Below are 21,692 nucleotides of genomic sequence, written 5' to 3'. Positions count from 1 at the left end.
CACTCTGGGTAGCATGTAGACATCTAATTTTAGTATATTTTACAAGGAGAAACACAGAACTAGCAGGCATATCGTATACTGCTTCTGGGGTCAAACGTGTGAACTCCTCACCTCGTCCCTAGGCAAGCATCTTGAGCTTTTTTTTGACTGCCAGATGAGGCTCTTTTTACTCTGGATCATTTCCTGGCTTATCTAGCTGTATTTAACAATGACAGAGATGCTGTGTCCTTGGAAATGTCTTTTTTTTTAGGGGGGGGAGGGTCTCGGTTAGGGTAGTGTTTGTTTTTATTAGCAGTCTGCTAGGTCATGGTTTCCAGCACTCTGCCAGGATGAATGGAAACACACAGGATGCTGCCGCTGCCTCTGCAGCTTTAATAAAATTCATATGTGCTAATGTCTGGAAGCTCTCAGGAGGTAGGTTTGGTGAAAGAAAGAGGGAGTGTTTGAAATTTCTTGTGGCAGTTCATGAAAAGGTCATTTTAGAAAGAAGACAATGGAAAAATAATGGCATTTTGTTGATATTTTGATGACCATATGCACGCATAAATGGCTTCGTACAGAATACTGACTGGTGTAAAATTATGTGCCATGACATGATGATGCATACTTTGCCAATAGAAATGTACAGGGTAGTGTTTGGGCAGAGCATGCAGGGTCATGCATTTGGGCTACAAAAACCAGAGTGAGTGGTACAGTTTAGGAAGTGAAGTACTTCTGTGCATGAAGGAGGAGTGGGACTTGGAGATGATCATATCTGATGATCTTAAGGTGGCCGAACAGGTAGAAGAGGCAACAGCAAAAAGTCAGAAGGATGTCGGGTGCATAGGAACAGGAATGACCATCAGGAAAAAGGAGGTGATAATGTGTCTCTCTGGTGAGACCTCATTTAGAGTACTGTGTACAATTCTAGAAACCTCACCTTCAAAAAGATAAATGGGATAGAGTCAGTCCAGAGGGTGGCTACTCAAATGGTCAGTGGTCATTGTCATAAAAAAAACCCATGATGACAGACTTAGAGATCTCAATGTGCATACTTTGGAGGAAAGGCAGGGGGGGGGGGGGGGGAGAGATAATAAAGACATTTAAATATCTTCGTGGCATAAATACTCTGGATGAGCAGGCCAATTCAATTATAAAAAGAGACTTTTAAAATCTTTGCTGTCTAAGTCAAATTAAGGCTTATTTATTGCTATCTCATTTGTGCCAAGTAATGAAGGCAGTGGTTGTGTCTCTGTTAGATACTGTAATGCAATGTATATGTGATTACCTTGGCCTATCCAAGTTGACTTTAATATGGCTGCTAAGATGATCAGAGGTAGTAAAAGCTTGGACAGGAGGTATTAACTGCATCCTGTATCAGTGGCTTAGCTACGTGGGGCCCTGGACCCCCTGCCGACGACCCTCTTGACCCCCCTCCTGCCGCCAACCCTCCCCCACCGCCATGGGCTACCTTTGCTGGCGGGGGACCCCAACCCCCGCCAGCCGAGGCCCTCTTCCCGCGCAAGGCTTCGTTCTGTTTCTGACGTCCTGACGTGCAGGATGTCAGACTCACAGAAACAGAACGACGTCCTGACGTGCAGGATGTCAGACTCACAGAAACAGAATGAAGCCTTGCAGATCAGCCAGCGTTGCTGGCTGATCTGCAAGGCTTCGTTCTGTTTCTGTGAGTCTGACGTCCTAAACATACAACATGCAAGGCGTCAGAAACAGAACGAAGCCTTGCGCGGGAAGAAGAGGACCTCGGCTGGCGGGGATTGGGGTCCCCCGCCAGCAAAGGTCCTCTTCTTCCTGTGCAAGGCTTCGTTCTGTTTCTGATGTCCTGTGCGTACAACGTGCAGGATGTCAGACTCACAGAAACAGAACGAAGCCTTGCAGATCAGCCAGCAATGCTGGCTGATCTGCAAGGCTTTGTTCTGTTTCTGTGAGTCTGATGTCCTGCACATACAACATGCAGGACGTCAGAAACAGAACGAAGCCTTGCGCGGGTAGAAGAGGACTTTGGCTGGTGGGGATTGGGGTACCCGCCAGCAAAGGTAGGCAACGGCAGCGGGAGGGGGGTTGAGAGGGTCGTCGGCAGGGGGGGATCAAAGTTGATGGTGGTGGTGACAGTGGGGGGGGGGGGGGGATCAGCGGCGCCAGGAGGGCTAAAATGTGCCCCCTCACCTCGGGCTCTGGACTCCCCTCCCGCCGAAGTCTGGCTACGCCCCTGTCCTGTAGTACATAATACATGTGTAATATATAACGTGTCTGTGTGTGGTAACTGCACAGGACATGCTGGCCATCCCTCCTCCCCCCCCCCCCCCCCCCAGCAGTTACCGCACAGCCTTTGGATTCTATATATATAATGCTGAAAATTAGGCGCTGGAATTTGTGTGTGTATCTGAGATCTATGCACTACTTACTGAGGAAATGAGCACTAATGGGCCGCTTAATTGGCACTAATTGGTGCCTGATTGAAGTTGTATGTAGATCTCCTTTGTGTGCTGTTCTATATCTTGGTGCCTAACTTTTCCTGCGCCCAACTCAAAAGGGGACGTGGCCATGGGAGGGGCATAGACTGGTCATGTGTGTTCCCAAAAGTTGGGCAACAAGTTATAGAATAGTGTCAATTCTCTTACACTTGTTTCTATCAGGCGTAAGTCCAACGCCCAAAGTTAGTCATGACCTACGCGCTATGCCAGTGTTCTGTAAAGGTCAAGCTTCCTTTATAGAATAGGGACTCAGCACAGATCTTTTTGGCACCTAAGTTTTGGTGCTATATATAGAATCCCCCCCTCGTTGTATGTGAATTTTGCTGTTAAAGCACAGTAAGTATAAAAACTTACCACGCAAGAAAGCAATCCTTAAAACAGCACCTTGAATCAGCCCACAATTTATGGGGGACTGGCATGTGACTGGAGGGGAAAAAAACAATTTACATTTAGGTAAAATATAGCCAGAGAGTAGCCAATATCAATCACACAACGTTATCTCAAGGAACTGGAGGATTTGCATTAGGCCAAGCCATGATGGCAGATACTATTGTTCTAGTAGAAATGGACATAGTCAACTGGGAAGACTCAACAAAAAAAATATCCAGCTTTTTTATAAGTAACTACACTCTTACAAGGCATATATAATATAAACTTGTTATTTATTGTTATCGTAAACCACCTTATGCCAAGTAATTGGTTAAAGTGGTATAGAACTGCCACACTAAATTAAATACAAATGAAACAAGACATCATGATATGAAGCCCCAAGGGTGTAACATCAGAATTTAGTACTTCAGAGAAAAGGGGGTGGAGCAGTCTTTCAGAGGACACAGTGAACGCACGAAGAGTAGCCAAATGAAAGGATGGAGAAGCATAAAAGGTCGCTAGCCGCTAAGAAATGGCAGAAAGCTGGAGATCAATTGAGGTCTACAGCAACAGGAAGTAATTTGAGTAGATTCTATGGACTGTAGGGTCCTCACCAGCCATTATGTACTATGGAGTCAATATTCAAAATGAGTTAACTGGGCAAGAGACTGCCATGGTGCTCAATTTGGCCTGTAGCAGTCAGCGTTCACATTAAAAAAAAAAAAAAAACCTGACCACTGTAGGCTAAATATTGAGCTGTATGTTTCTGTGACTGCAGTGCCTGACACCGACAAATTTTATTTTTTCTTGAAGTGATATCTTACCCCCTTCCCCGACATGCATGAACAGGAAACATATACCATCCTGCAAATGGTTAACTGGAAACTATCAAAGAGAAAAATTTGGGGTTATGTAAAACTCCACCAACTCAAAAGAAAATATGGAGTTAAAAAATATTTGGGCCATGAAGTTAGCTTGCAGTGCATTAACTGGAAATGTATGTTCTCTGTCCCCAAAAATTAGAATTGAAAGATGATGGGGGGGGGGGGGGGGGGAGGAGGGAATGAAAAGGAAAATTAGAATTGAAAGATGATGGGGGGGGGGGGGGGGAGGAGGGAATGAAAAGGACCTTCCTCTACCATTTAGTTTCCATTCCTAGTTTACTGTATCTCATGCATACACTACCCCAGGCACTAATAACTGTGCAGGGATCAGGTCAGGCTGCAGGAGCACCTACCTTCACTAGGACTCATCAGTACTAAGAATGCTGGTAATTCACTGTTTGTTCCACCTACTCTTTTTAACTTGTATCGAGTTAGTGACTTTTTCATTCATTCTATGCTGTATCATTTGTAAGCTTTCTTGACTCATTCTGTGCTCAGCTGTATTAATTCCTCAGCTGTGTGCCTCTTGAAACTCATTCAGATACATTTTCAAAAACCTCATTCGTTAAATATTTGCCCTAAGCTGGAGTTTTTGTGTTTTGCCTGGTGCACAACACACAGCGAGAGGCAATGTCCTCATCATGCAGTGTGTAACTGGCATTCACCCGGAGCACAGCCCTGAACAATGATATCATTGATTTTCTGGAGACTGTCCAACATTGCTTCTATCTTTCTTAGCGAGAAGCCTGGTTTCAACATTGTGGCTGCTGTCCAGGGCTTCTCTCATTACTCACTTAGAAGCCCCCATTGCCCTTACCCGTCTCTTTTCCTCCCAATACTTTCAGATTAATGAAAAATGGAGAGGAAAAGGGACTTTCCTCATTCTGGCATTCAGGCTGTAGGAAACAGTAATCACAGGTTTTAATCTAAAAGATTTTCTAGTCCTGAAAATGCATTTCTTTTGTTACATTTGTACCCCACGCTTTCCCACTCATGGCAGGCTCAATGCAGCTTACATATTGTATACAGGTACCTGGGGCAATGGAGGGTTAAGTGACTTGCCCAGAGTCACAAGGAGCTGCCTGTGCCTGAAGTGGGATTTGAACTCAGTTCCTCAGGACCAAAGTCCACCACCCTAACCACTAGGCCACTGCTATTTACTGCTTTTTTAAAGACATTCACCCAAGATGGTGTATAGCAAGAATAAGCTAGACATAGACAGCTACAACAGTAGCACATATTATAGTATGCTACTTCCAATAAACATTAACATTTATTTATTTATTAGGGTTTATTTACTGCCTTTTGAAGAGCATCACATAAGGTTGTGTATAGCAAGAACAATACAATACATATGAAACTTACATTCCACAAATTTCCAAATATGGCATTGTGTAGATCACAAAAAAGAGAAACCAGAGCTTCCCAAACTGTGGGTCAGGACCCCCAATGGGGTCACCAAACCCAGATTTGGGATTGCAACTTAAGTATATCATTATTCTGTATCTCCAGGGGGTCACACAATTTTATTTCGCTGTGATCATGGAGTCATGGCCACAAAAGATTGACAAGCACTTAACTAGATGTTTCTTAAGGAGATAAGTTTTTAACTTCTTTATCCAGTTGCAAACTATGCCAAAATATTTCACAGGACCCCAAAGTCATCCACAAAGGAAAGATATTCAACATAAAGGGATCTTTCACTTGCTCATCTTCCAATGTGGTATATATCATTCAGTGTAAAAAATGTAATGAAGGATGCTATATTGGAGAAACAGGCCAGATGCTTAAGACAAGATTCAATTTACATAGACATCACATGAACAATTCTGGTGCCAGTAGGGCTCCCACGCCTGTTGGTCAGCATTTTACAGGACCAGGACACTGTACCAGTGACTTCACAGTGAGAATCCTGAAAGGTAACTTTAAACCATACAAGAACGTAAGACCTTTGAAGTCAGAATGATTGAATATTTTAACACCCAACAGAAAGGACTTAACAAGGACCTGGGGTTCCTAGCCCATTATAAACCATAAAGCTGTATTTCTCTGTTGATCACCCCACCCCTCACCTATCCACACCCATCCTGTTAGAATATCAATGATATGCTTTGATGTCCCCATGCATACCTCCTACCCACCCCCATCCTCCCACCCTGTCAGACTGTCATAGTAACGCTTGAATGTTTTCACTTATATACACTGTCAGCACATTTGCTTATTTCCGATCTGAGGAAGAAGGGCAACCTTCGAAAGCTAATCAAGAAATGTATTAAGTTATGTCCAATAAAAAAGGTATCATCTTATTTTCTTTTCCATGTTTTATTTTGTTTGATTTCTATTGATAACCTTAAGAGTGGACTAACACGGCTACCACACTCCTCTACTTAACTTCTTTTGAAAAGTCATAATGGAAATGGGACTTATATACCACCTTTCTGTGGTTTTTCCAACTACATTCAAAGCAGTTTACATATTATATTCAGGTGCTTATTTGTATTTGGGACAATGGAGGGTTAAGTGACTTGCCCAGAGTCACAAGGAGCTGCAGTGGGAATTGAACCCAGTTCCCCAGGATCAGAGTCCACTGCACTAACCACTAGGCTACTCCTCCTGAGATCTAATTTTGAATGGAAATGCATGCCAAGTCAATGCTGCTGACACCCTAAAGGGCAATAGGCAATTGCAGCAGTAAAAATATTCAAACAATACACATTATGACATAGTATACTCCTTAAAAATGTAAATTCAATATACATTAGAGCATCTTTATTGATTAGCATTTATTTACCACTTTTTTTTAAAGAAATTCACCCAAGTTGGTGTGTAGCAAGAACAAGCCAAAGATAGGCAATAAAACAGCAGTAAAATTATTTAAACAACTGTTGACATTATGCTACTTACACTGTCAACACAATACGCAATAAAACATCTTAATAGACAACATAGAGGGTAAGTGGAGGGGGAACATATAGACATTCGGAACCTAACCTTTCGAACATATAGGTTGCCCCAATCTGTCTGACCTATATGATTAACTGTACATTTGTCTTTTTAGATTGTAAGCTCTTCGAGCAGGGACCGTCCTTCCATGTTAAACTGTACAGCGCTGCGTAACCCTAGTAGCGCTTTAGAAATGTTAAGTAGTAGTAGTAGTAGATAATCAACACAGGCAGCTCCACCCTAAAGAAAGGCATTGTAAAAACATAGGATGAATCATATTGGGTCAAAACAAAGGTCCATAGAGCTCAGAGTCTACTCTTTGACAGTGACTGTTCCAGGTGACAAGTATCTGTCTGGATCTCAAAGGGTAGATCTATCCCTTGTTGCTTACACCCATGGAAGTTATAATCAGTGGCCTAATCACAGTTTATGGACTTGGTCTCCAGGAACTGGTCTAAACTCTTTCAACCTAGCACTACTGCCTGCATGATGAGAGCTCACCAGTACCCCCTGTTGATGTCCAGTATCAACTGCCTTGACCACACCCTCCAGCAACAAACTGTAGCTTGATTGTGCACTGAGGGAGAATATATGTTCTCCAATTTGTTTTAAATGTGCTATCTGTTAGTTTCACAAGGCATCTCCTGGTCTTAGCTCTATTTGTGTCACCCTAGACTTATTGCTTAGAATACTGTGTTGTACAGTATACAGCCATTACTGCTGTAGAACTGTAATGTCTTCAGAGAGTCAGAAATACTGCAATCAGGATTCTCTGCAGGGCTGAAAAATTTGACCCTATCGCATCCTTGCTTGCACAACATCATTGGTTGCTATCAGGGGCGGACTGATCGGGCAGTGCCCGAGGGCCCAGGGCTATGTGGGGCCCAGTGCGTCTTTCTGTCCCACGTGCCCAATATGCTACATCTTTCTCGCTCGTCTAGGATAGAGATGCCCCCGTCTCCTCCACAAACGTAACAGGTAGGGGGGTATGGGTCTGGGTCGCCTGTCTGAAGTGCACTGCAGTACTCATTAAAACTGCTCCAGGGACCTGCATACTGCTGTCAGGGAGCTGGTATGACATTTGAGGGTGGCATAGAGGTTGGCAAAAAATATTTTTAAAGTTTGTTTTTGAGGGTGGGAGGGGGTTAGTGACCACTGGGGGAGTAAGGGGAGGTCATCCCCGATTCCCTCCGGTGGTCATCTGGTCAGTTCGGGCACCTATTTGAGGCTTGGTCACAAGAAAAAAATGGACCAAGTAAAGTCATCCAAGTTTTTGTCAGGGGCGCCCTTCTTTTTTCCATTATCGGCCGAGGACGCCCATGTGTTAAGCACGCCCCAGTCCCGCCTTCAGTATGCTTCTGACACGCCCCCGGGAACTTTGGTTGTCCCCGCGACGGAAAGCAGTTGAGGATGCCCAAAATCGGCGTTCGATTATGTTGATTTGGGCTACCCTGTGAGAAGGACGCCCATCTCTCGATTTGTTTTGAAAGATGGGTGCCCTTTTCTTTCGAAAATAAGCCTGCTAGGCACTCATTTACACCTGCCATTGACCTGGCATAAATGGTCATGTCTACATTTAGGCATGCCAATTCAGGTTTGAGCTAGCATTCTGTAGTGGCATCATGGCACGCAGATGCTGTTGTAGAACTGGTGTACAGTTTGCAGCATTGGCACGCCTAACTAGAGGTGCACAGTTAAAGAATTGCCCCTATGTGTTATAGGATTCAGTTCAAGATACTGGTAAGTAAGTCAATAAAGGAAGGTTGGCTCCAATCACTAATAAGAATGGATGCTAAAAGAACTTTCAACAAAAAGTGTTTAAAAAAAAGGCAACTTTGAAAAAAAATTAAAATAAGTTTTTGAAGAAAACATAGAAATGTCTTTAATTGTTTTTCCTAAACCTTCCATTTAAAACATTTTTAAAAATCATTTGCTTCAAAAAGTGTTTATTTCACCATCCACTATTATTAGTAATTAAATCCCACCCACCTTGCTGGATTTCCTATTATATTCCAGGATATGGATTTTTCCCTTTTTGTTTTTCATACCTTTCATTTGTGCCACAGAAAAGAGATTGCAGTACCTGAACTTTCAGGTAAGGTGTGACCTAGCTGGTCCCAAAAGGATTTTTCTGCAACCTTTTTTCTGTTTGTTCAGTAAGAGGTATCACTGCCAGTAAGATACCAGTTTCATATGGAAGAAAATAAAATCTACTTTCAGAGCTCAAAATCATTCCTGTACCTTTCTTTGTAGTTGCTATGCCCGTTGATGGTGAAATGCTCTCAATTTTATGCTGATGTAAGGAGAAGGAAGATTAAAGCTAGAATTGCATTTTGTAATGATGTGGTGTTAGCATCTGATGGTCACAAATACTGGGCAAAATAGCTGATAGCTGCATTATTGAATCCTGACCAGGAACACAAGAATCCTTTGATAATGTCTCACACATCAAAGCAGAGCAGGGATCGTTCCTGTGCAAGTGAAGATAAAAGTTATTTAGGCTCCAGATGCTGCTTGGAATGAAATGGTATTGAGATTCTCCTCTTCTCTTTTGACTTGAAAAGAATCTGTATGAACACAGATCCAAGGTTTTCATCTATTGGCTATCAATAGAAATAAAACAAAATAAAACATGGAAAAGAAAATAAGATGATACCTTTTTTATTGGACATAACTGGTATCATCTTATTTTCTTTTCCATGTTTTATTTTGTTTTATTTCTATTGATAAGTGGACTAACACGGCTACCACACCTCTCTACTCATCTATTGGCAGCCGGAAAGAAATGCTGATACAGTTCTAGTTTTCTAAGTTCAGTCCCAGAATAGGGGATAAAGGAAGTCAGTGTTTGCCCTGAAATGTAATGGCATGATGGGCAATTGTGGGTCATGCATATCAGAGTGCTCACAGTTAAATGCAACTTGCACATGTAAATGTAGAGGAAATTGACACTTGTGTATGTGGCAGCAAATTCACCAAGTGGTATTCTGTAACGGCCCCTCCCCCTACTACCCAACCCCCTCCAGTACCTACCTAGGGATGTTCATTGATAGTGCAGTGGGCTCAGGCGGGAAAAGTACTCCTCTTCTCACACCTGGGACTGAGCTGAGATGCAGACGGCTGGTGTGACCCCTAGTGATAGTCTTGTGGTACTACCGCTAGGAGCCATCCTTCCATATAGGGAGATTTTCCTGCACACATTCCCTTTAAGAGTAATGGCATTTCCAATGCCAGTGCTGATAACACATGAGGCAGAGTTCATAACTAGAGAGATTGTAAGCCCCTTGAGCAGGGACTGTCCTTCCATGTTAAATTGTACAGCGCTGCGTAACCCCATTTATACCAGCCATAGAGTTGGTGGAAATGCTAGCAAGTGGATAGGCAACATGTGCCCAGATTATACTATTCTATAATTTACGCTACCTCCATGGCTGGTAGAGATACTCGCACCTAAGTACTGCTAGTTAGGTGTGTAACTGACAGTATTCTGTAACCTGTGCACATAAGTGGTAGACATGTTCCTGACCCACCCATGCCCCCCTTGCAGTTACACATTATGGATTTTGCCCACTCAATTTGTAGAATACCAACTAAGGGCAGTTGGTATTGAGGGGAGACATGATAGAGGTATATAAAATAATGAGTGGAGTGGAACAGGTGGATGTGAAGCGTCTGTTCATGCTTTCCAAAAATACTAGGACTAGGGGGCATGCGATGAAACTACAGTGTAGTAAATTTAAAACAAATCTGAGAAAATTTTTCTTCACCCAACATATAATTAAACTCTGGAATTCGTTGCCGGAGAAAGTGGTGAAGGCGGTTAGCTTAGCAGAGTTTAAAAAGGGGTTGGAAGGTTTCCTAAGGGCAAGTCCATAAACCGCTACTAAATGGACTTGGGAAAAATCCACAAATCCAGGAATAACATGTATAGAATGTTTGTACATTTGGGAAGCTTGCCAGGTGCCCTTGGCCTGGATTGGCCGCTGTCGTGGACAGGATGCTGGGCTCGATGGACCCTTGGTCTTTTCCCAGTACGGCATTACTTATGTACTTATGTAGTTACAGGTGTAACTGCAAATTAATGCCAGTTAGTGGAGTGGAGGAGTAGCCTAGTGGTTAGTGCAGCGGACTTTGATCCTGGGCAACTGGGTTTAATTCCCACTGCAGCTCCTTGTGACTCTGGGCAAGTCACTTAACCCTCCATTGTCCCCAGGTACAAATAAGTACCTGTATATACTATGTAAACCGCTTTGAATGTAGTTGCAATAACCATAGAAAGGTGGTTTATCAAGTCCCCTTTCCCCCTTAGTGAAAATTAAAGCCAATCATTGGTTCTTAAAGCCAAGTAGCAGCTAATTTAACTATTAAGTTATGCATTTAAGTATACCAAGTATAAGCATGGTATACCATGCCATGCTTTGTATTGTTGTTCAAATATTTTTACTGCTCCAATTGCCTACTGCTCATGTTTGATCTATTCTTACTGCACACCGCCTTGAGTGAATTCCTTCAAAAAGGCGGTAAATAAATCCTAATAAATAAATTTAAGTGACAGTATCCTATACATTGGGCATGTAACTTTGTGTGCAAAGTGTCAAATTGTCACGCAAGCTTATTTAATTTGGGGGAGTCAGTGACTGAGGGAAACAACAAATAAAGCCCATACCATAATGTAGATAACAGCAGTATCACATATAAACTGGTATTGCTTGTACTGTTGTATGATACAGCTGTGAATTATGCGTATCCAGTACATTATTTATATGCAGTGTGAAACAATGTCTTCAGGAATGTGCATGGCTGTCCTGTTCACGTTACTCCATTAGGGTTGCAATGCGACACAAGGAGTCAGGGGAAATCCATGTGCTTTGCAATTTGGTATGATACGTGACTAAAGGTTGAATCATGGCAGAATGGGTTTAACCACACTACATCAGCAGTAATGTATGCTCTGAGATTAAATTTCTAGCTATGCAATGGTAGAGTTCCATTAAAAAGGGAGCTTGTGACCTCTACCCATTAACCTTTCACCATTGGGATTCATATCTCATTTATCTGTGGAGACACGAATATGCTTCTCTTTGTCTGTAAGGCATTGGCTCTCTTTCTCTCTGTCCTTTTCTTCAGTGGGTCGTGGGTCTGTAAGAAAAGGTCATACAACAGTTCTTTTGCATTTTATGTATTGTTGTTACTGTTGGATTGTGTATCTTGCGGTACAGAATTGTGGGTTTCACAGAAGTCTGTCTCTTGTCACATTTGGAGCATGAGGTTGGAATGATTCTGGGGTTTTTTTCTCTCTGCTAATCAGAGTTCTAATTAATACATATAACAGAAAACAATGACACAATCCTGTAAATTGTATGGTATCTTAAAGATATGTTCAGATGCTATGTCAGTTATTTCAGTTTCTTGTACTGGCCAGCTGTACCATGTGAGATATGAATGACTTTAGTCTACATTAATTCTATTAAATGTACTGTATGCATTGAATATTATAAACATTGGAAGAAGGGATCTGTGTGTTCTGGAAATCAGGTATAAATCCTTATTTAGGTACTTATGATGCTAGTCTGACCAGGACTGGATTTAAGATTTTGGCACCCATAGGGCAGGGATCCTTCCTCTGAGCTCAGAGGGCCTCCTTGAGACTGGAAAGCAAGGGTGGGGGTGTTGGAGCAGCGTGCCATGGTGATGTGTCCTTGAAGTGGCACCAGTAGACAGCCCTAAAGTCAGTGGAAGATGGCTCTTCTGGCTTGGGTACTTGATGTTTTCCGTGTTTGGTGCTCTAGGCAGTTGCCTGTGCTACTGTGCCTAACCCCCAAAGAGTAGCAAGATTCCGGAACCCCAAAGCATAGCAAGATTCTGGAATCCCAAAGAGTAGGAAGATTCCAGAACCCCAAAGAGTAGGAAGATTCTGGTAAGAGACATCACTATATGCAAAGACTTCACCGAAGCCTGTGTGCAGGCTTGGAAAATGACTGGTGGCCAGAATGTCCGAAAAGTCTTAAATGATTTGTTTCTTTACCTTCCACAGGCAACTCCAGTCTCCAGATTACACTGAAACCTATTATACTCATACAGGAATCCCAAATGTTGTCACTTTAAACCACACCGTAAGTATCATAGACAGAAGAGGGAAAAAGTGATTGAGGGACAAAATAATAGTTCTTTGGAAGGACCCATGCTCCCTAATTCTATAAACTTGTGTGACAAATTTACGCTTAGAGCTCAAATTTGCACTTGCGGCTTATAGAATGTAATTTAATAGAATAATTAGATGCTAGTTGATATTAGCAATCAAGCATTGGCTATAATTTGTGCTAATTGGACTAATTAGCAGTTGCGCATAATTGCTATTAGTCAGTACCCTATAAGTTATATGTGCAAAATCAATCATGTGAAACTACAAAGGGTATGGACTGGTCAGGAGCATGCCCAGCACTTAAGCGCAAAGGTTGTAGAATGCTTGCATTTATGCGCCTAACTGCCTACAATTAGATGTGGCCATTTACGCCAGCCATTGATCTGGTATAAGTGCTTGCGCCTAAACTTAGGCACGTAAAATTTATTATTTATTTATTTCACATGCTTGATATACCGCATGCGGCCTAACATAGGCTTCAATGCAGTTTGCAAAAAACAACTACAAAAAGAAAAAGCAATTTTAAAAACCCTAAAGAAAAGAAAAAAAGGGATTGGTGGAAGGAAGGCATACCAGGAATGAAGAGGGAACAGAGGGAAGGGAGAAAGAAGGGCAGAGAGTTCTACAGTGCAGCTACTGTTATAGTATCTCCCATCAGTTTTCACCAATCCATTTCTTTGTTTGCTCCAGGACCATTGCTATTATCACGGCTCCGTGAGAGGGCTGCAGCATTCCAGTGTGGTACTCAGTACGTGCCGAGGAATAAGGTAAGAAAAAGCCCAGTGCGGCACAAACACAGAATGACATCTTCCCACCATTTCAAGTTGCTCTGTTTGTGGAGCCTCCTCCCTTCCAGAGTCAGTCACATGCCACCCACACTCCTGCAGGTGGGGATGGCGCACGCCTTGTTTATTACCCTAAGAAAGATCTCTGTTTCCATTGGGATTGGGATTGCGAGAGGAGATGCCGGTTATTTGTAACTCCGTTGCCAAAGGAGGAATAATAACTTTCAGACAGGGTTCCGACATGCAGTTTAGATGTGCTGCATCTGTTGGCAAAGAGCTTTTCCATATGCTTGCCTTAATCTCTGCTTGAAAGTTGTAGCCTTACAGACAAAGCTGCTTGGATAAAGTCCAGTCAGGAAATAAGGCTGCCAAAAAGGGCCCAGCTGATCTTAATGAGGAAGAAATAACTTATAGTATAAATGGGAGAGATCACAGCCACCTGTGATGTATAAAATAGAATCATCTGGCCCCGAGAAAGAAGACAGTGCAATGGCTGATTTTATCCTGTTTTATGCTCTTTATTTCTAAATGCTGTAAGTAAAATTCTGTTTGGTGGGTGGTGGTGGTGGTAGTCTTGGCAATTTCTTCCTGCACCTTTTCAGCTTCCAGCTCAATCAGAACCAGGTCTGGGACACAGATGAGTCTTCATTCTCAAGGGGGATTTCTTTTACCCTGATATCTTCCCTCCCAGTATGCTGGACCCAGCTATTACAGTGTCGGTCCAAGCCAAACACTGGGCCCTTTCCAGAACCCACCAATCACAGGCCCCAAATCCAACCACTAGGTGTCACCATTCCGTGATGACTAATAATTTTATGCATGTTCCCAGGCACATTTAGAAATTGAGCAATATATCAAATCAAAATAAACATAATACTCCCCCCCACCCCCCACTCCAGGCACTGTGAGTACAGCCTTCATAGTATCCCCAGCCAGCTCAGGGAACTGTCTGTCTGGGGAACCAAGCTCAGGTCTGCTGACTGGCAACAAGCAACAGTAGCACTAGGCTAGCCAGAGGGCTTCTTGCTAGAGTAACCCGGGTCTTGCCTTTTACAAGCTCAGGGCCGCAAAAACCCCAACCCTGGTCACAATTTATTTTCTCTCTCCGGTCATGGTGTCATGCCCCCTTTGCAGTTACACATTATGGATTTTGCCCACTCAATTTGTAGAATACCAACCAAGGGCAGTTACAGGTGTAACTGAAAATTAATGCCAATTAGTGAAGTGGAGGAGTAGCCTAGTGGTTAGTGCAGTGGACGTTGATCCTGGGCAACTGGGTTTAATTCCCACTGCAGTTCTTTGTGACTCTGGGCAAGTCACTTAACCCTCCATTGTCCCAGGTACAAATAAGTACGTGTATATACTATGTAAACCACTTTGAATGTAGTTGCAAAAACCATAGAAAGGTGGTTTATCAAGTCCCCTTTCCCCCTTAGTGAAAATTAAAGCCAATCATTGGTTCTTAAAGCCAAGTAGCAGCTAATTTAACTATTAAGTTATGCATTTAGGTATACCAAGTATAAGCATGGTATACCATGCCATGCTTTGTATTGTTGTTCAAATATTTTTACTGCTCCAATTGCTCTCACATCACATCAACTATTGTGGCCAGTGATAGAGGCTCATTGAGTTCCCTAGCTCCCTAAAACAGCACCCTTTAGTATAGTACTTCTCAAATCCCATATCGCCTGGGTAAATGGTATGGAACAGAGATCTGGGGTGTCGGGAGTACTTAGAGTCTTTGGGTGCCACTTCACTCAGTCCAGAACACCCACTTGCACTCACTTGCCAATGACAACGCTGGACCCCGAGAGTTTTTATAGAATGCAACTGAACTTTAATTGCTGCAACTGGCAAATAGACATGTCAGCTCTTCTTGCTCTTTTCTCCACTCTTCCAATATAGTTTTAGCTGTACATATTTACACCACCGCCTGTCCTTTTACTCATCCTTTTGTGTCGGCAATAAATCCAAAGCTGCTCTATTACTCCTGACTCCAATCCGCTACTTGCAAGCACAGACCCTTCAGGCTGTCCTCCTTCCATCAGTGTGCCTTGAACAGGCTTTCCCTGACCTGGTCCCGCTCCCAAGCTGGACTCCCCTTGCTCACCTGAAGCTCTCACACTTTCTCCAGTTGCCACTTATAGGGGTAGCAATACTCTTTTAGCCAACTTGTATTTATTAAGGATTTCCCAGTGCTCCCAAGGGTCCGGTGGGGGTACAGGCAACCAAAGACCTCTTGTACTTCACCACAGCTCCTTTTATTAAACCCAAACCCCACCCCTACTGTAACTCTCTACAGGGATACAATTTCTTTCTGCAACTTGTTTCAACAGCAGCCCCTCTTGGGTGGGCTACCTCCCACCCAGGGATCCTACTTTCCAATCCACTGGCAAGGATCTCTCTCCCACAAGGGACTCTGGAAAGGTCTAACACACATAAACTTAGTAATATTCCATGGGGTATTTTAGTAGTAATCCTTCTGTGCTCGCTTCCCAGGATGAGAGCCTGTTGTCTGATTTAATCAGGGTCTCCTCCCATTCTGTACCTGCTGAAAATACCTTTGTTAAGTGGAGGCTCAGTTTAATAAACTTGAAACGTGCAAATGCCAACTTGTTTCATCAGGCCTGTCCTCCTTGATTTCACCGTTTGCCTCATGTTCGGGGCATTTGTTGGATGTGGGCACCAGTGTTGGCCTCTTCCCATTCCCCTCCCTCTTTTTCCTCTTCATCTTCCTCTTTTGTCCTGATTTTTAACTTTCTTGGTCCTTTCACTTTCCTATTTATTATTGTAGGTCCTTTTCTTTTAATCATTGTTTTACTGATTGATTGTAAACTGCTTTGACAGTGTTCTCTAAGGTGGTATATCAAATATTTTAATAAACTTGATGAAAAATTCTCAGCAAGCCCTGCATTATAGTAATATTCCAGTACTCATCCTGAGCAGAGAGCAATGTTAAACCAATACAGCTTTAAATGAACATATCTCATGATGTCGAAATATCATCTATGCTGTAAGTTCACCCAGGGCCGATTTAAGGCCCTTCCTCCACCTTACTACTTCCGTTCAGATCCAATTGAATGATGTAACCACTATATCACACCACAAGAAATTCCCTCAGCTCTTGATTTGAATCTCTAGTATTGCTGCATTTCTCAGAATATGAATGCACCTGCTTTGTAGCTCCATGCCTTCCTTTGCTGATGCTCTCCTACCATAAGTATTGCCACACTGGGACAGACCAAAGGTCCATCAAGCCAAGAATCCTGTTTCCAACAGTGGCCAATCCAGGTCACAAATGCCTGGCAAGATCCCGAAAAAGCTCAATACATTTTATGCTGCTTATCCCAGAAATAAGCAATGGATTTTCCCCAAGTCAATTTAATAATGGTCTGCAGACTTTTCCTTTAGGAAGCCGTTCAAAACTTTTTTAAACCCTGCTAAGTTAATCACCTTCACCACATTCTCTGGCAGTGCCTTAGATCTCCCCTCTTCCCCTCTTCCTCTTTTTGTTGGTCTAAGGATGTTTATCCCTCATACGATGTGGGCACCTTCCATTCAGGATGCACCCTTTTCTTGTAAAACTCTCCTCCCCTGAGGTCCGTCTTTAGTTGTTGTGGACTGCTCTCTGTATATGTTACAAACCAACCTATTACCATAACGTATTCTTATTTAAAATGTATGAACGCACCTTAATGCAATACCCTTCAATAATTATGTCAAATAGTCCAAGCTATCACACACAAACCTATATGCAATATCATAATGTATTCTTCTTTACCATGTATGCATGCACCTTAATGCAATACCATTTGTAATTTTGTTAACCGGAAATGGCAATTGCCACTACGGCAAATGTAAGCCACATTGAGCCTGCAAATTGGTGGGAAAATGTGGGATACAAATGCTACAAATAAATAAAAATAAATAAAATTAGTTCACACAGTGTTGACACAGGCTTCTAGCAATGATCAGCACCCCAGTTTCAATACAGCAGACCAGAAAAGCAAACATTTTACACTTCAAAACACTGAAATATTCCATTCAAATGAGATACAAATGAGACAGAAGGTAGCGAATCTTGACAGTTGTGTTTCTTGGGCTATTAGATGGTTGTGTGCATTGGACATTGGGTGGGGGAGGGGAGAGTTCTCTATTAACCTACGCACATGCTTCAGTTAGAAACTTTGTCCAGCTATGTGACTTCATGAAATATGTTTATTGAAAGACTGGTATAAAGAAGTGATTTGATTTCCAGGAAGTGCATCCGCTGCTGGTATGCACAAAGCCTGTTGCTGTGCCCAGTGGTGATGTCATTGGAAGACCCCTTCCTCAGAGACATAGAGCAGCATGGTGCATGGATCAGGGGTGAGATGTTCATTCTCTTCACTTAGCTATAGCTGTAGGCATCCAACATAGTAAATGACAACAGAGAAACATCAAAGTGGCCCTTCCAGTCTGCCCAGTACAGATTTTGTCTTCTTAGTAGATGTACATATAACATTTCTAAATGCACCCCCATCAGCTCCTCCTTTGCCCATGTCTTTTGTGCAACCTCTCAGGCCTCTTTTCACATCTGTCCCAAGCATGAGCACAGTTCACCAAGGTGTTGCTTCCGTATGCTTTTGAAGTCCTGATGCAGTCTGCTGTTTAAGGTTGTAACCAGGGCTTTTTTTGAGGGGGTACTTGTCACAGATTCTGTGACTGGTTGCAGGGGGCCTGGCCATTGTGGGGTGGGTCCCTCAGTGATCACCTCACCCCTGAAGGGTGGCCTATTACCGGCACCTGTTTTGCTAGAAAAAATGCGCTGGTTGTAACTTTAGCACTGTACATTTGTGTAAGGGCCAAAAATGTCTTTCTAAATTGTGGTTCTCGTTTCAGTGTCCTCTTTGGAACTGTCAGCGTTTTCTCAAGAATTTTACATTTGTGATCCATGGTGGCATAGAACTCTGAGCAGCTGGCATCAACAATTATAGCCAGTGATAGAGGCTAATTGAGTCCCCTAGCTCCCTAAAATGGCACTTTTTAACCCTCTGCTGGTGGAACACCTAGCCCTTGGGGTTTCAGGATTACCACATGAATATGTATGAGATAAATTTGCATATAGCTTAGATCCATTATATGCAACTCTCATGCACAGGGTTGAGAAGCAATGTCTTAGACATGTAGGTTTCATGTACCATGAAGGGGCCATAAGCTGAAGCAGTAGAGAAACTGTCCTGCAGAGTTTCAGCTTTCAAACTGGCATTCTCTGAGTGAATATTGTCCAAGATCACAAGGAAAGTCAATAGGAGAAGAAACAGAGGCCTGGCAATCAGACATAACAGAGCAAAGACACACTTAGCTGCTGCTATTTTCACAGCTCTTTCTATGAGTTAAGAGGTCCCTTAATCTCTCCACTGATGACTTTCCTGATGAATGGAGTCCCTCCCAGGCAATTTGAATGTAGTTTTGTTACTGTGACTGTCTCTTAATACAGTATGGTGGTCATTTTATGCTGGCACCTACATGCTGGTTGTCAATCCTTTGAGAGTTTCTAAGTTGTTTTTTTTCTACATAGTAGCTGATGGCAGAGAAAGACCTGTATGGTCCATCCAGTCTGCCCAACAAGATAAACTCATATGTGCTACTTTATATGTATATCTGTTTCTGCCATTTTCAGGGCACAGACCGTAGGTGTCTGCCCTAGTCCCGCCTCCTAACCACTAGCCCCGCCTCCTAACCACCAGTGCTGCCACCCAATCTCTGCTAAGCTTATGGATGTTTATACCATATGCACATGGTGCATAAAAGTCCATTTCCTCTGTATTTTAGAACAACCTCTATGTCAGCAGATTCTGTTCTAAAATACTTGTGAAACTTGAAACGCCCTGACCTGGTCATCTCAATTCCGACTTCTACGTCCTTTTTTCAAATGGAGCTGCCCACAAAATAATTACAGGATAATAAGTGTCAGAAGTTTTGCAAAGCTCTTTCACTTGTCCAAATTCCAGTAAATGTATACAGAGGTTGTACAAAAATCTGCTAAATGTGCTATGAATTGTAAAGCTTCCCTTTTCCACCTTGATTTGTTTCTGTTGCTGATGCAGATTGGTGGTGGTCAGATAAGGATGGTGTTTTTTTCCTGTAAAGGATGAGTTGACAGTAAGACACTTCTCCATGCATTGCAGACACATCATTTACTGAAATTTCACCTACCCTTTCTCTTCTCTTATTTTGTTTTGCCTCCTCCTCATCCTAAAATCTGTTTGTTTGTTTGTTTGTTACTTTCCTTCTTATCTTGACTCACCCTCTTTCTCCTCACTTTAGATGTCCTGCCCAGTTTTCCATGAACAATCTCTCTTTTTTCTGTTCTTTTCCAGTCTCTCAGTAGATTTCTCATTCTATATACCCTGTCCCTCATTTATCTTTTTCTTCCTTTGTATTTTTCCCTTCCTCTCTCCTGCCTGAGAATGTCCTTGTCGGTCCTTTATCCTGCCAGCTACACCCACCCCCCATCGTCTTCTCCCCTTCCTTATTTCTGCTCCATCTAGCCCAGTATCCTGCTTCCTACAGTGACCAATCCAGATCACAAGTACCTAATAGAAACCCAAAGAGTAGCAAGATTCCAGAATCCCAAAAAGTAGCAACATTCCATGCTACCAATCCCAGGGCAACAGCAGCTTCCTCATGTCTGTCTCTATAGCGGACTATGGACTTTTCCTCCAGGAACTTGCCAAACCTTTCTTAAACCCAGATACACTAACTGCTGTTGCCACATCCTCTGGCAATGAGTTCTAGAGCTTCACTATTCGTTGAATGAAAAAATATTTCCTCCTATTTGTTTTAAAAGTATTTCCTTGTAACTTCATTGAGTATGGAAGTCACATAACACTGAGCTCACAATGTTAACTGTTACCGTGCACTAAGGGGAGATTTCCATAAATGGTACTGAAAAATGGGCGCCAAACGTTTAGGCGCTAAGCATTATTCGATAAAGGGTGTGATTCCTTTATAGAATAGCACGTAATTCCGATTCTCACATCTAACTTTAGGCACCAGACTTACACCTGCTGAAACCAGTACCCAAGATAGACGTGCTAAGGCAGTATTCTATACGCACGCAACCTTTCAGTGTACCCCTGACACACCCATGGCCATGACCCGTTTTGACTTACTCGCTAGTAGAGTTAGACGCTATGGGAGAGATTCTGTATATGACGCCTGGAAAATCTGTGTGGAAATCATTTTTGCCTAAGCATATTATATAAGATTTAGGCACGGTATATATTATCAGTGTAGACTGGCTTGTTAACTAATTAAGTTGTGCGCAAATCCAGAATACGACTGGATATGCGTGCTTTATAGAATCCGGGTATTAACTTATTGTGTAAAGCTTTGCTGTAACATCATTAAGATGAATCAGTAATAGATGAAAATGAATAAAACCCTGGGGAGATCCAAGTTTTACTCTAACAGCTGGGAGAGGGGGTAAAGACGGGAGCATATGGGACATCTTTGCAGGAAGCCTGTAGGAAATGCTTTCAGGCTTCAATGCAGGAAAACCTCAGTCTTTGAACCTTGCCAAAATTCTCTGTAAAATGAAATCTCTGGGTGGCCTACATATGGACAGACTCTGTGACCTCTGACTTTTAACCTGCAGGTTATATTTGCTTACTCGTTTAATATTCACCCTCTTGGTTGCTCTTTATTCATTCAATGCTCATCTGCTGGACTCCTCAGCTTAATGGAGAAAGCTGGGTGATATTATTAACAATGTTTACACCAATATGATATAAAACCACAAAGTATTATGACAGTATTTCTTCAGTTTGTGTTGAATCAGATGTCTGGCTCCTGGAGTTTTTAAATTTATATTTTTTGCACTGGTGGGCATTCATTGATCACCTTGTACCTGAAACAGTTGGAAGATTTCCAGTTCAATTACACCATGAGCAGATAAACCTTAGTTTGGGTTTCATAATCCAGTTTCCCAGTAAGGTAAAATGATACTTAATCAATAAGCCAATCACAAATGATTAGAAGACCCAAGATAGGCTAAGATCTATTTTTTTCAGCAGTATCAGGAGCCTTTAAGACCTTTAGCTCCATTTTCCAC

The 21,692-nt window shown here is 42.5% G+C and overlaps 1 protein-coding gene across 1 annotated transcript in view; it reads left to right on the top strand.

Annotated features, from left to right (window-relative positions):
• Positions 1-21,692, top strand: part of ADAM19 (ADAM metallopeptidase domain 19) — a 112,890-nt gene that overhangs the window by 28,331 nt on the left and 62,867 nt on the right. Inside the window, exons 4-5 of the mRNA XM_030213099.1 lie at positions 12,702-12,780; positions 13,500-13,576. Of these exons, the coding sequence (XP_030068959.1) occupies positions 12,702-12,780; positions 13,500-13,576 (156 nt within the window). The remainder of the gene's footprint in view (positions 1-12,701; positions 12,781-13,499; positions 13,577-21,692) is intronic.

This window comes from Microcaecilia unicolor, chromosome 8 (assembly GCF_901765095.1).
Source record: "Microcaecilia unicolor chromosome 8, aMicUni1.1, whole genome shotgun sequence".
NCBI lineage: Eukaryota > Metazoa > Chordata > Amphibia > Gymnophiona > Siphonopidae > Microcaecilia > Microcaecilia unicolor.
The sequence above is the reverse complement of the archived record's forward strand: the minus strand, read 5'-3'. Positions and strand labels throughout refer to the sequence as shown.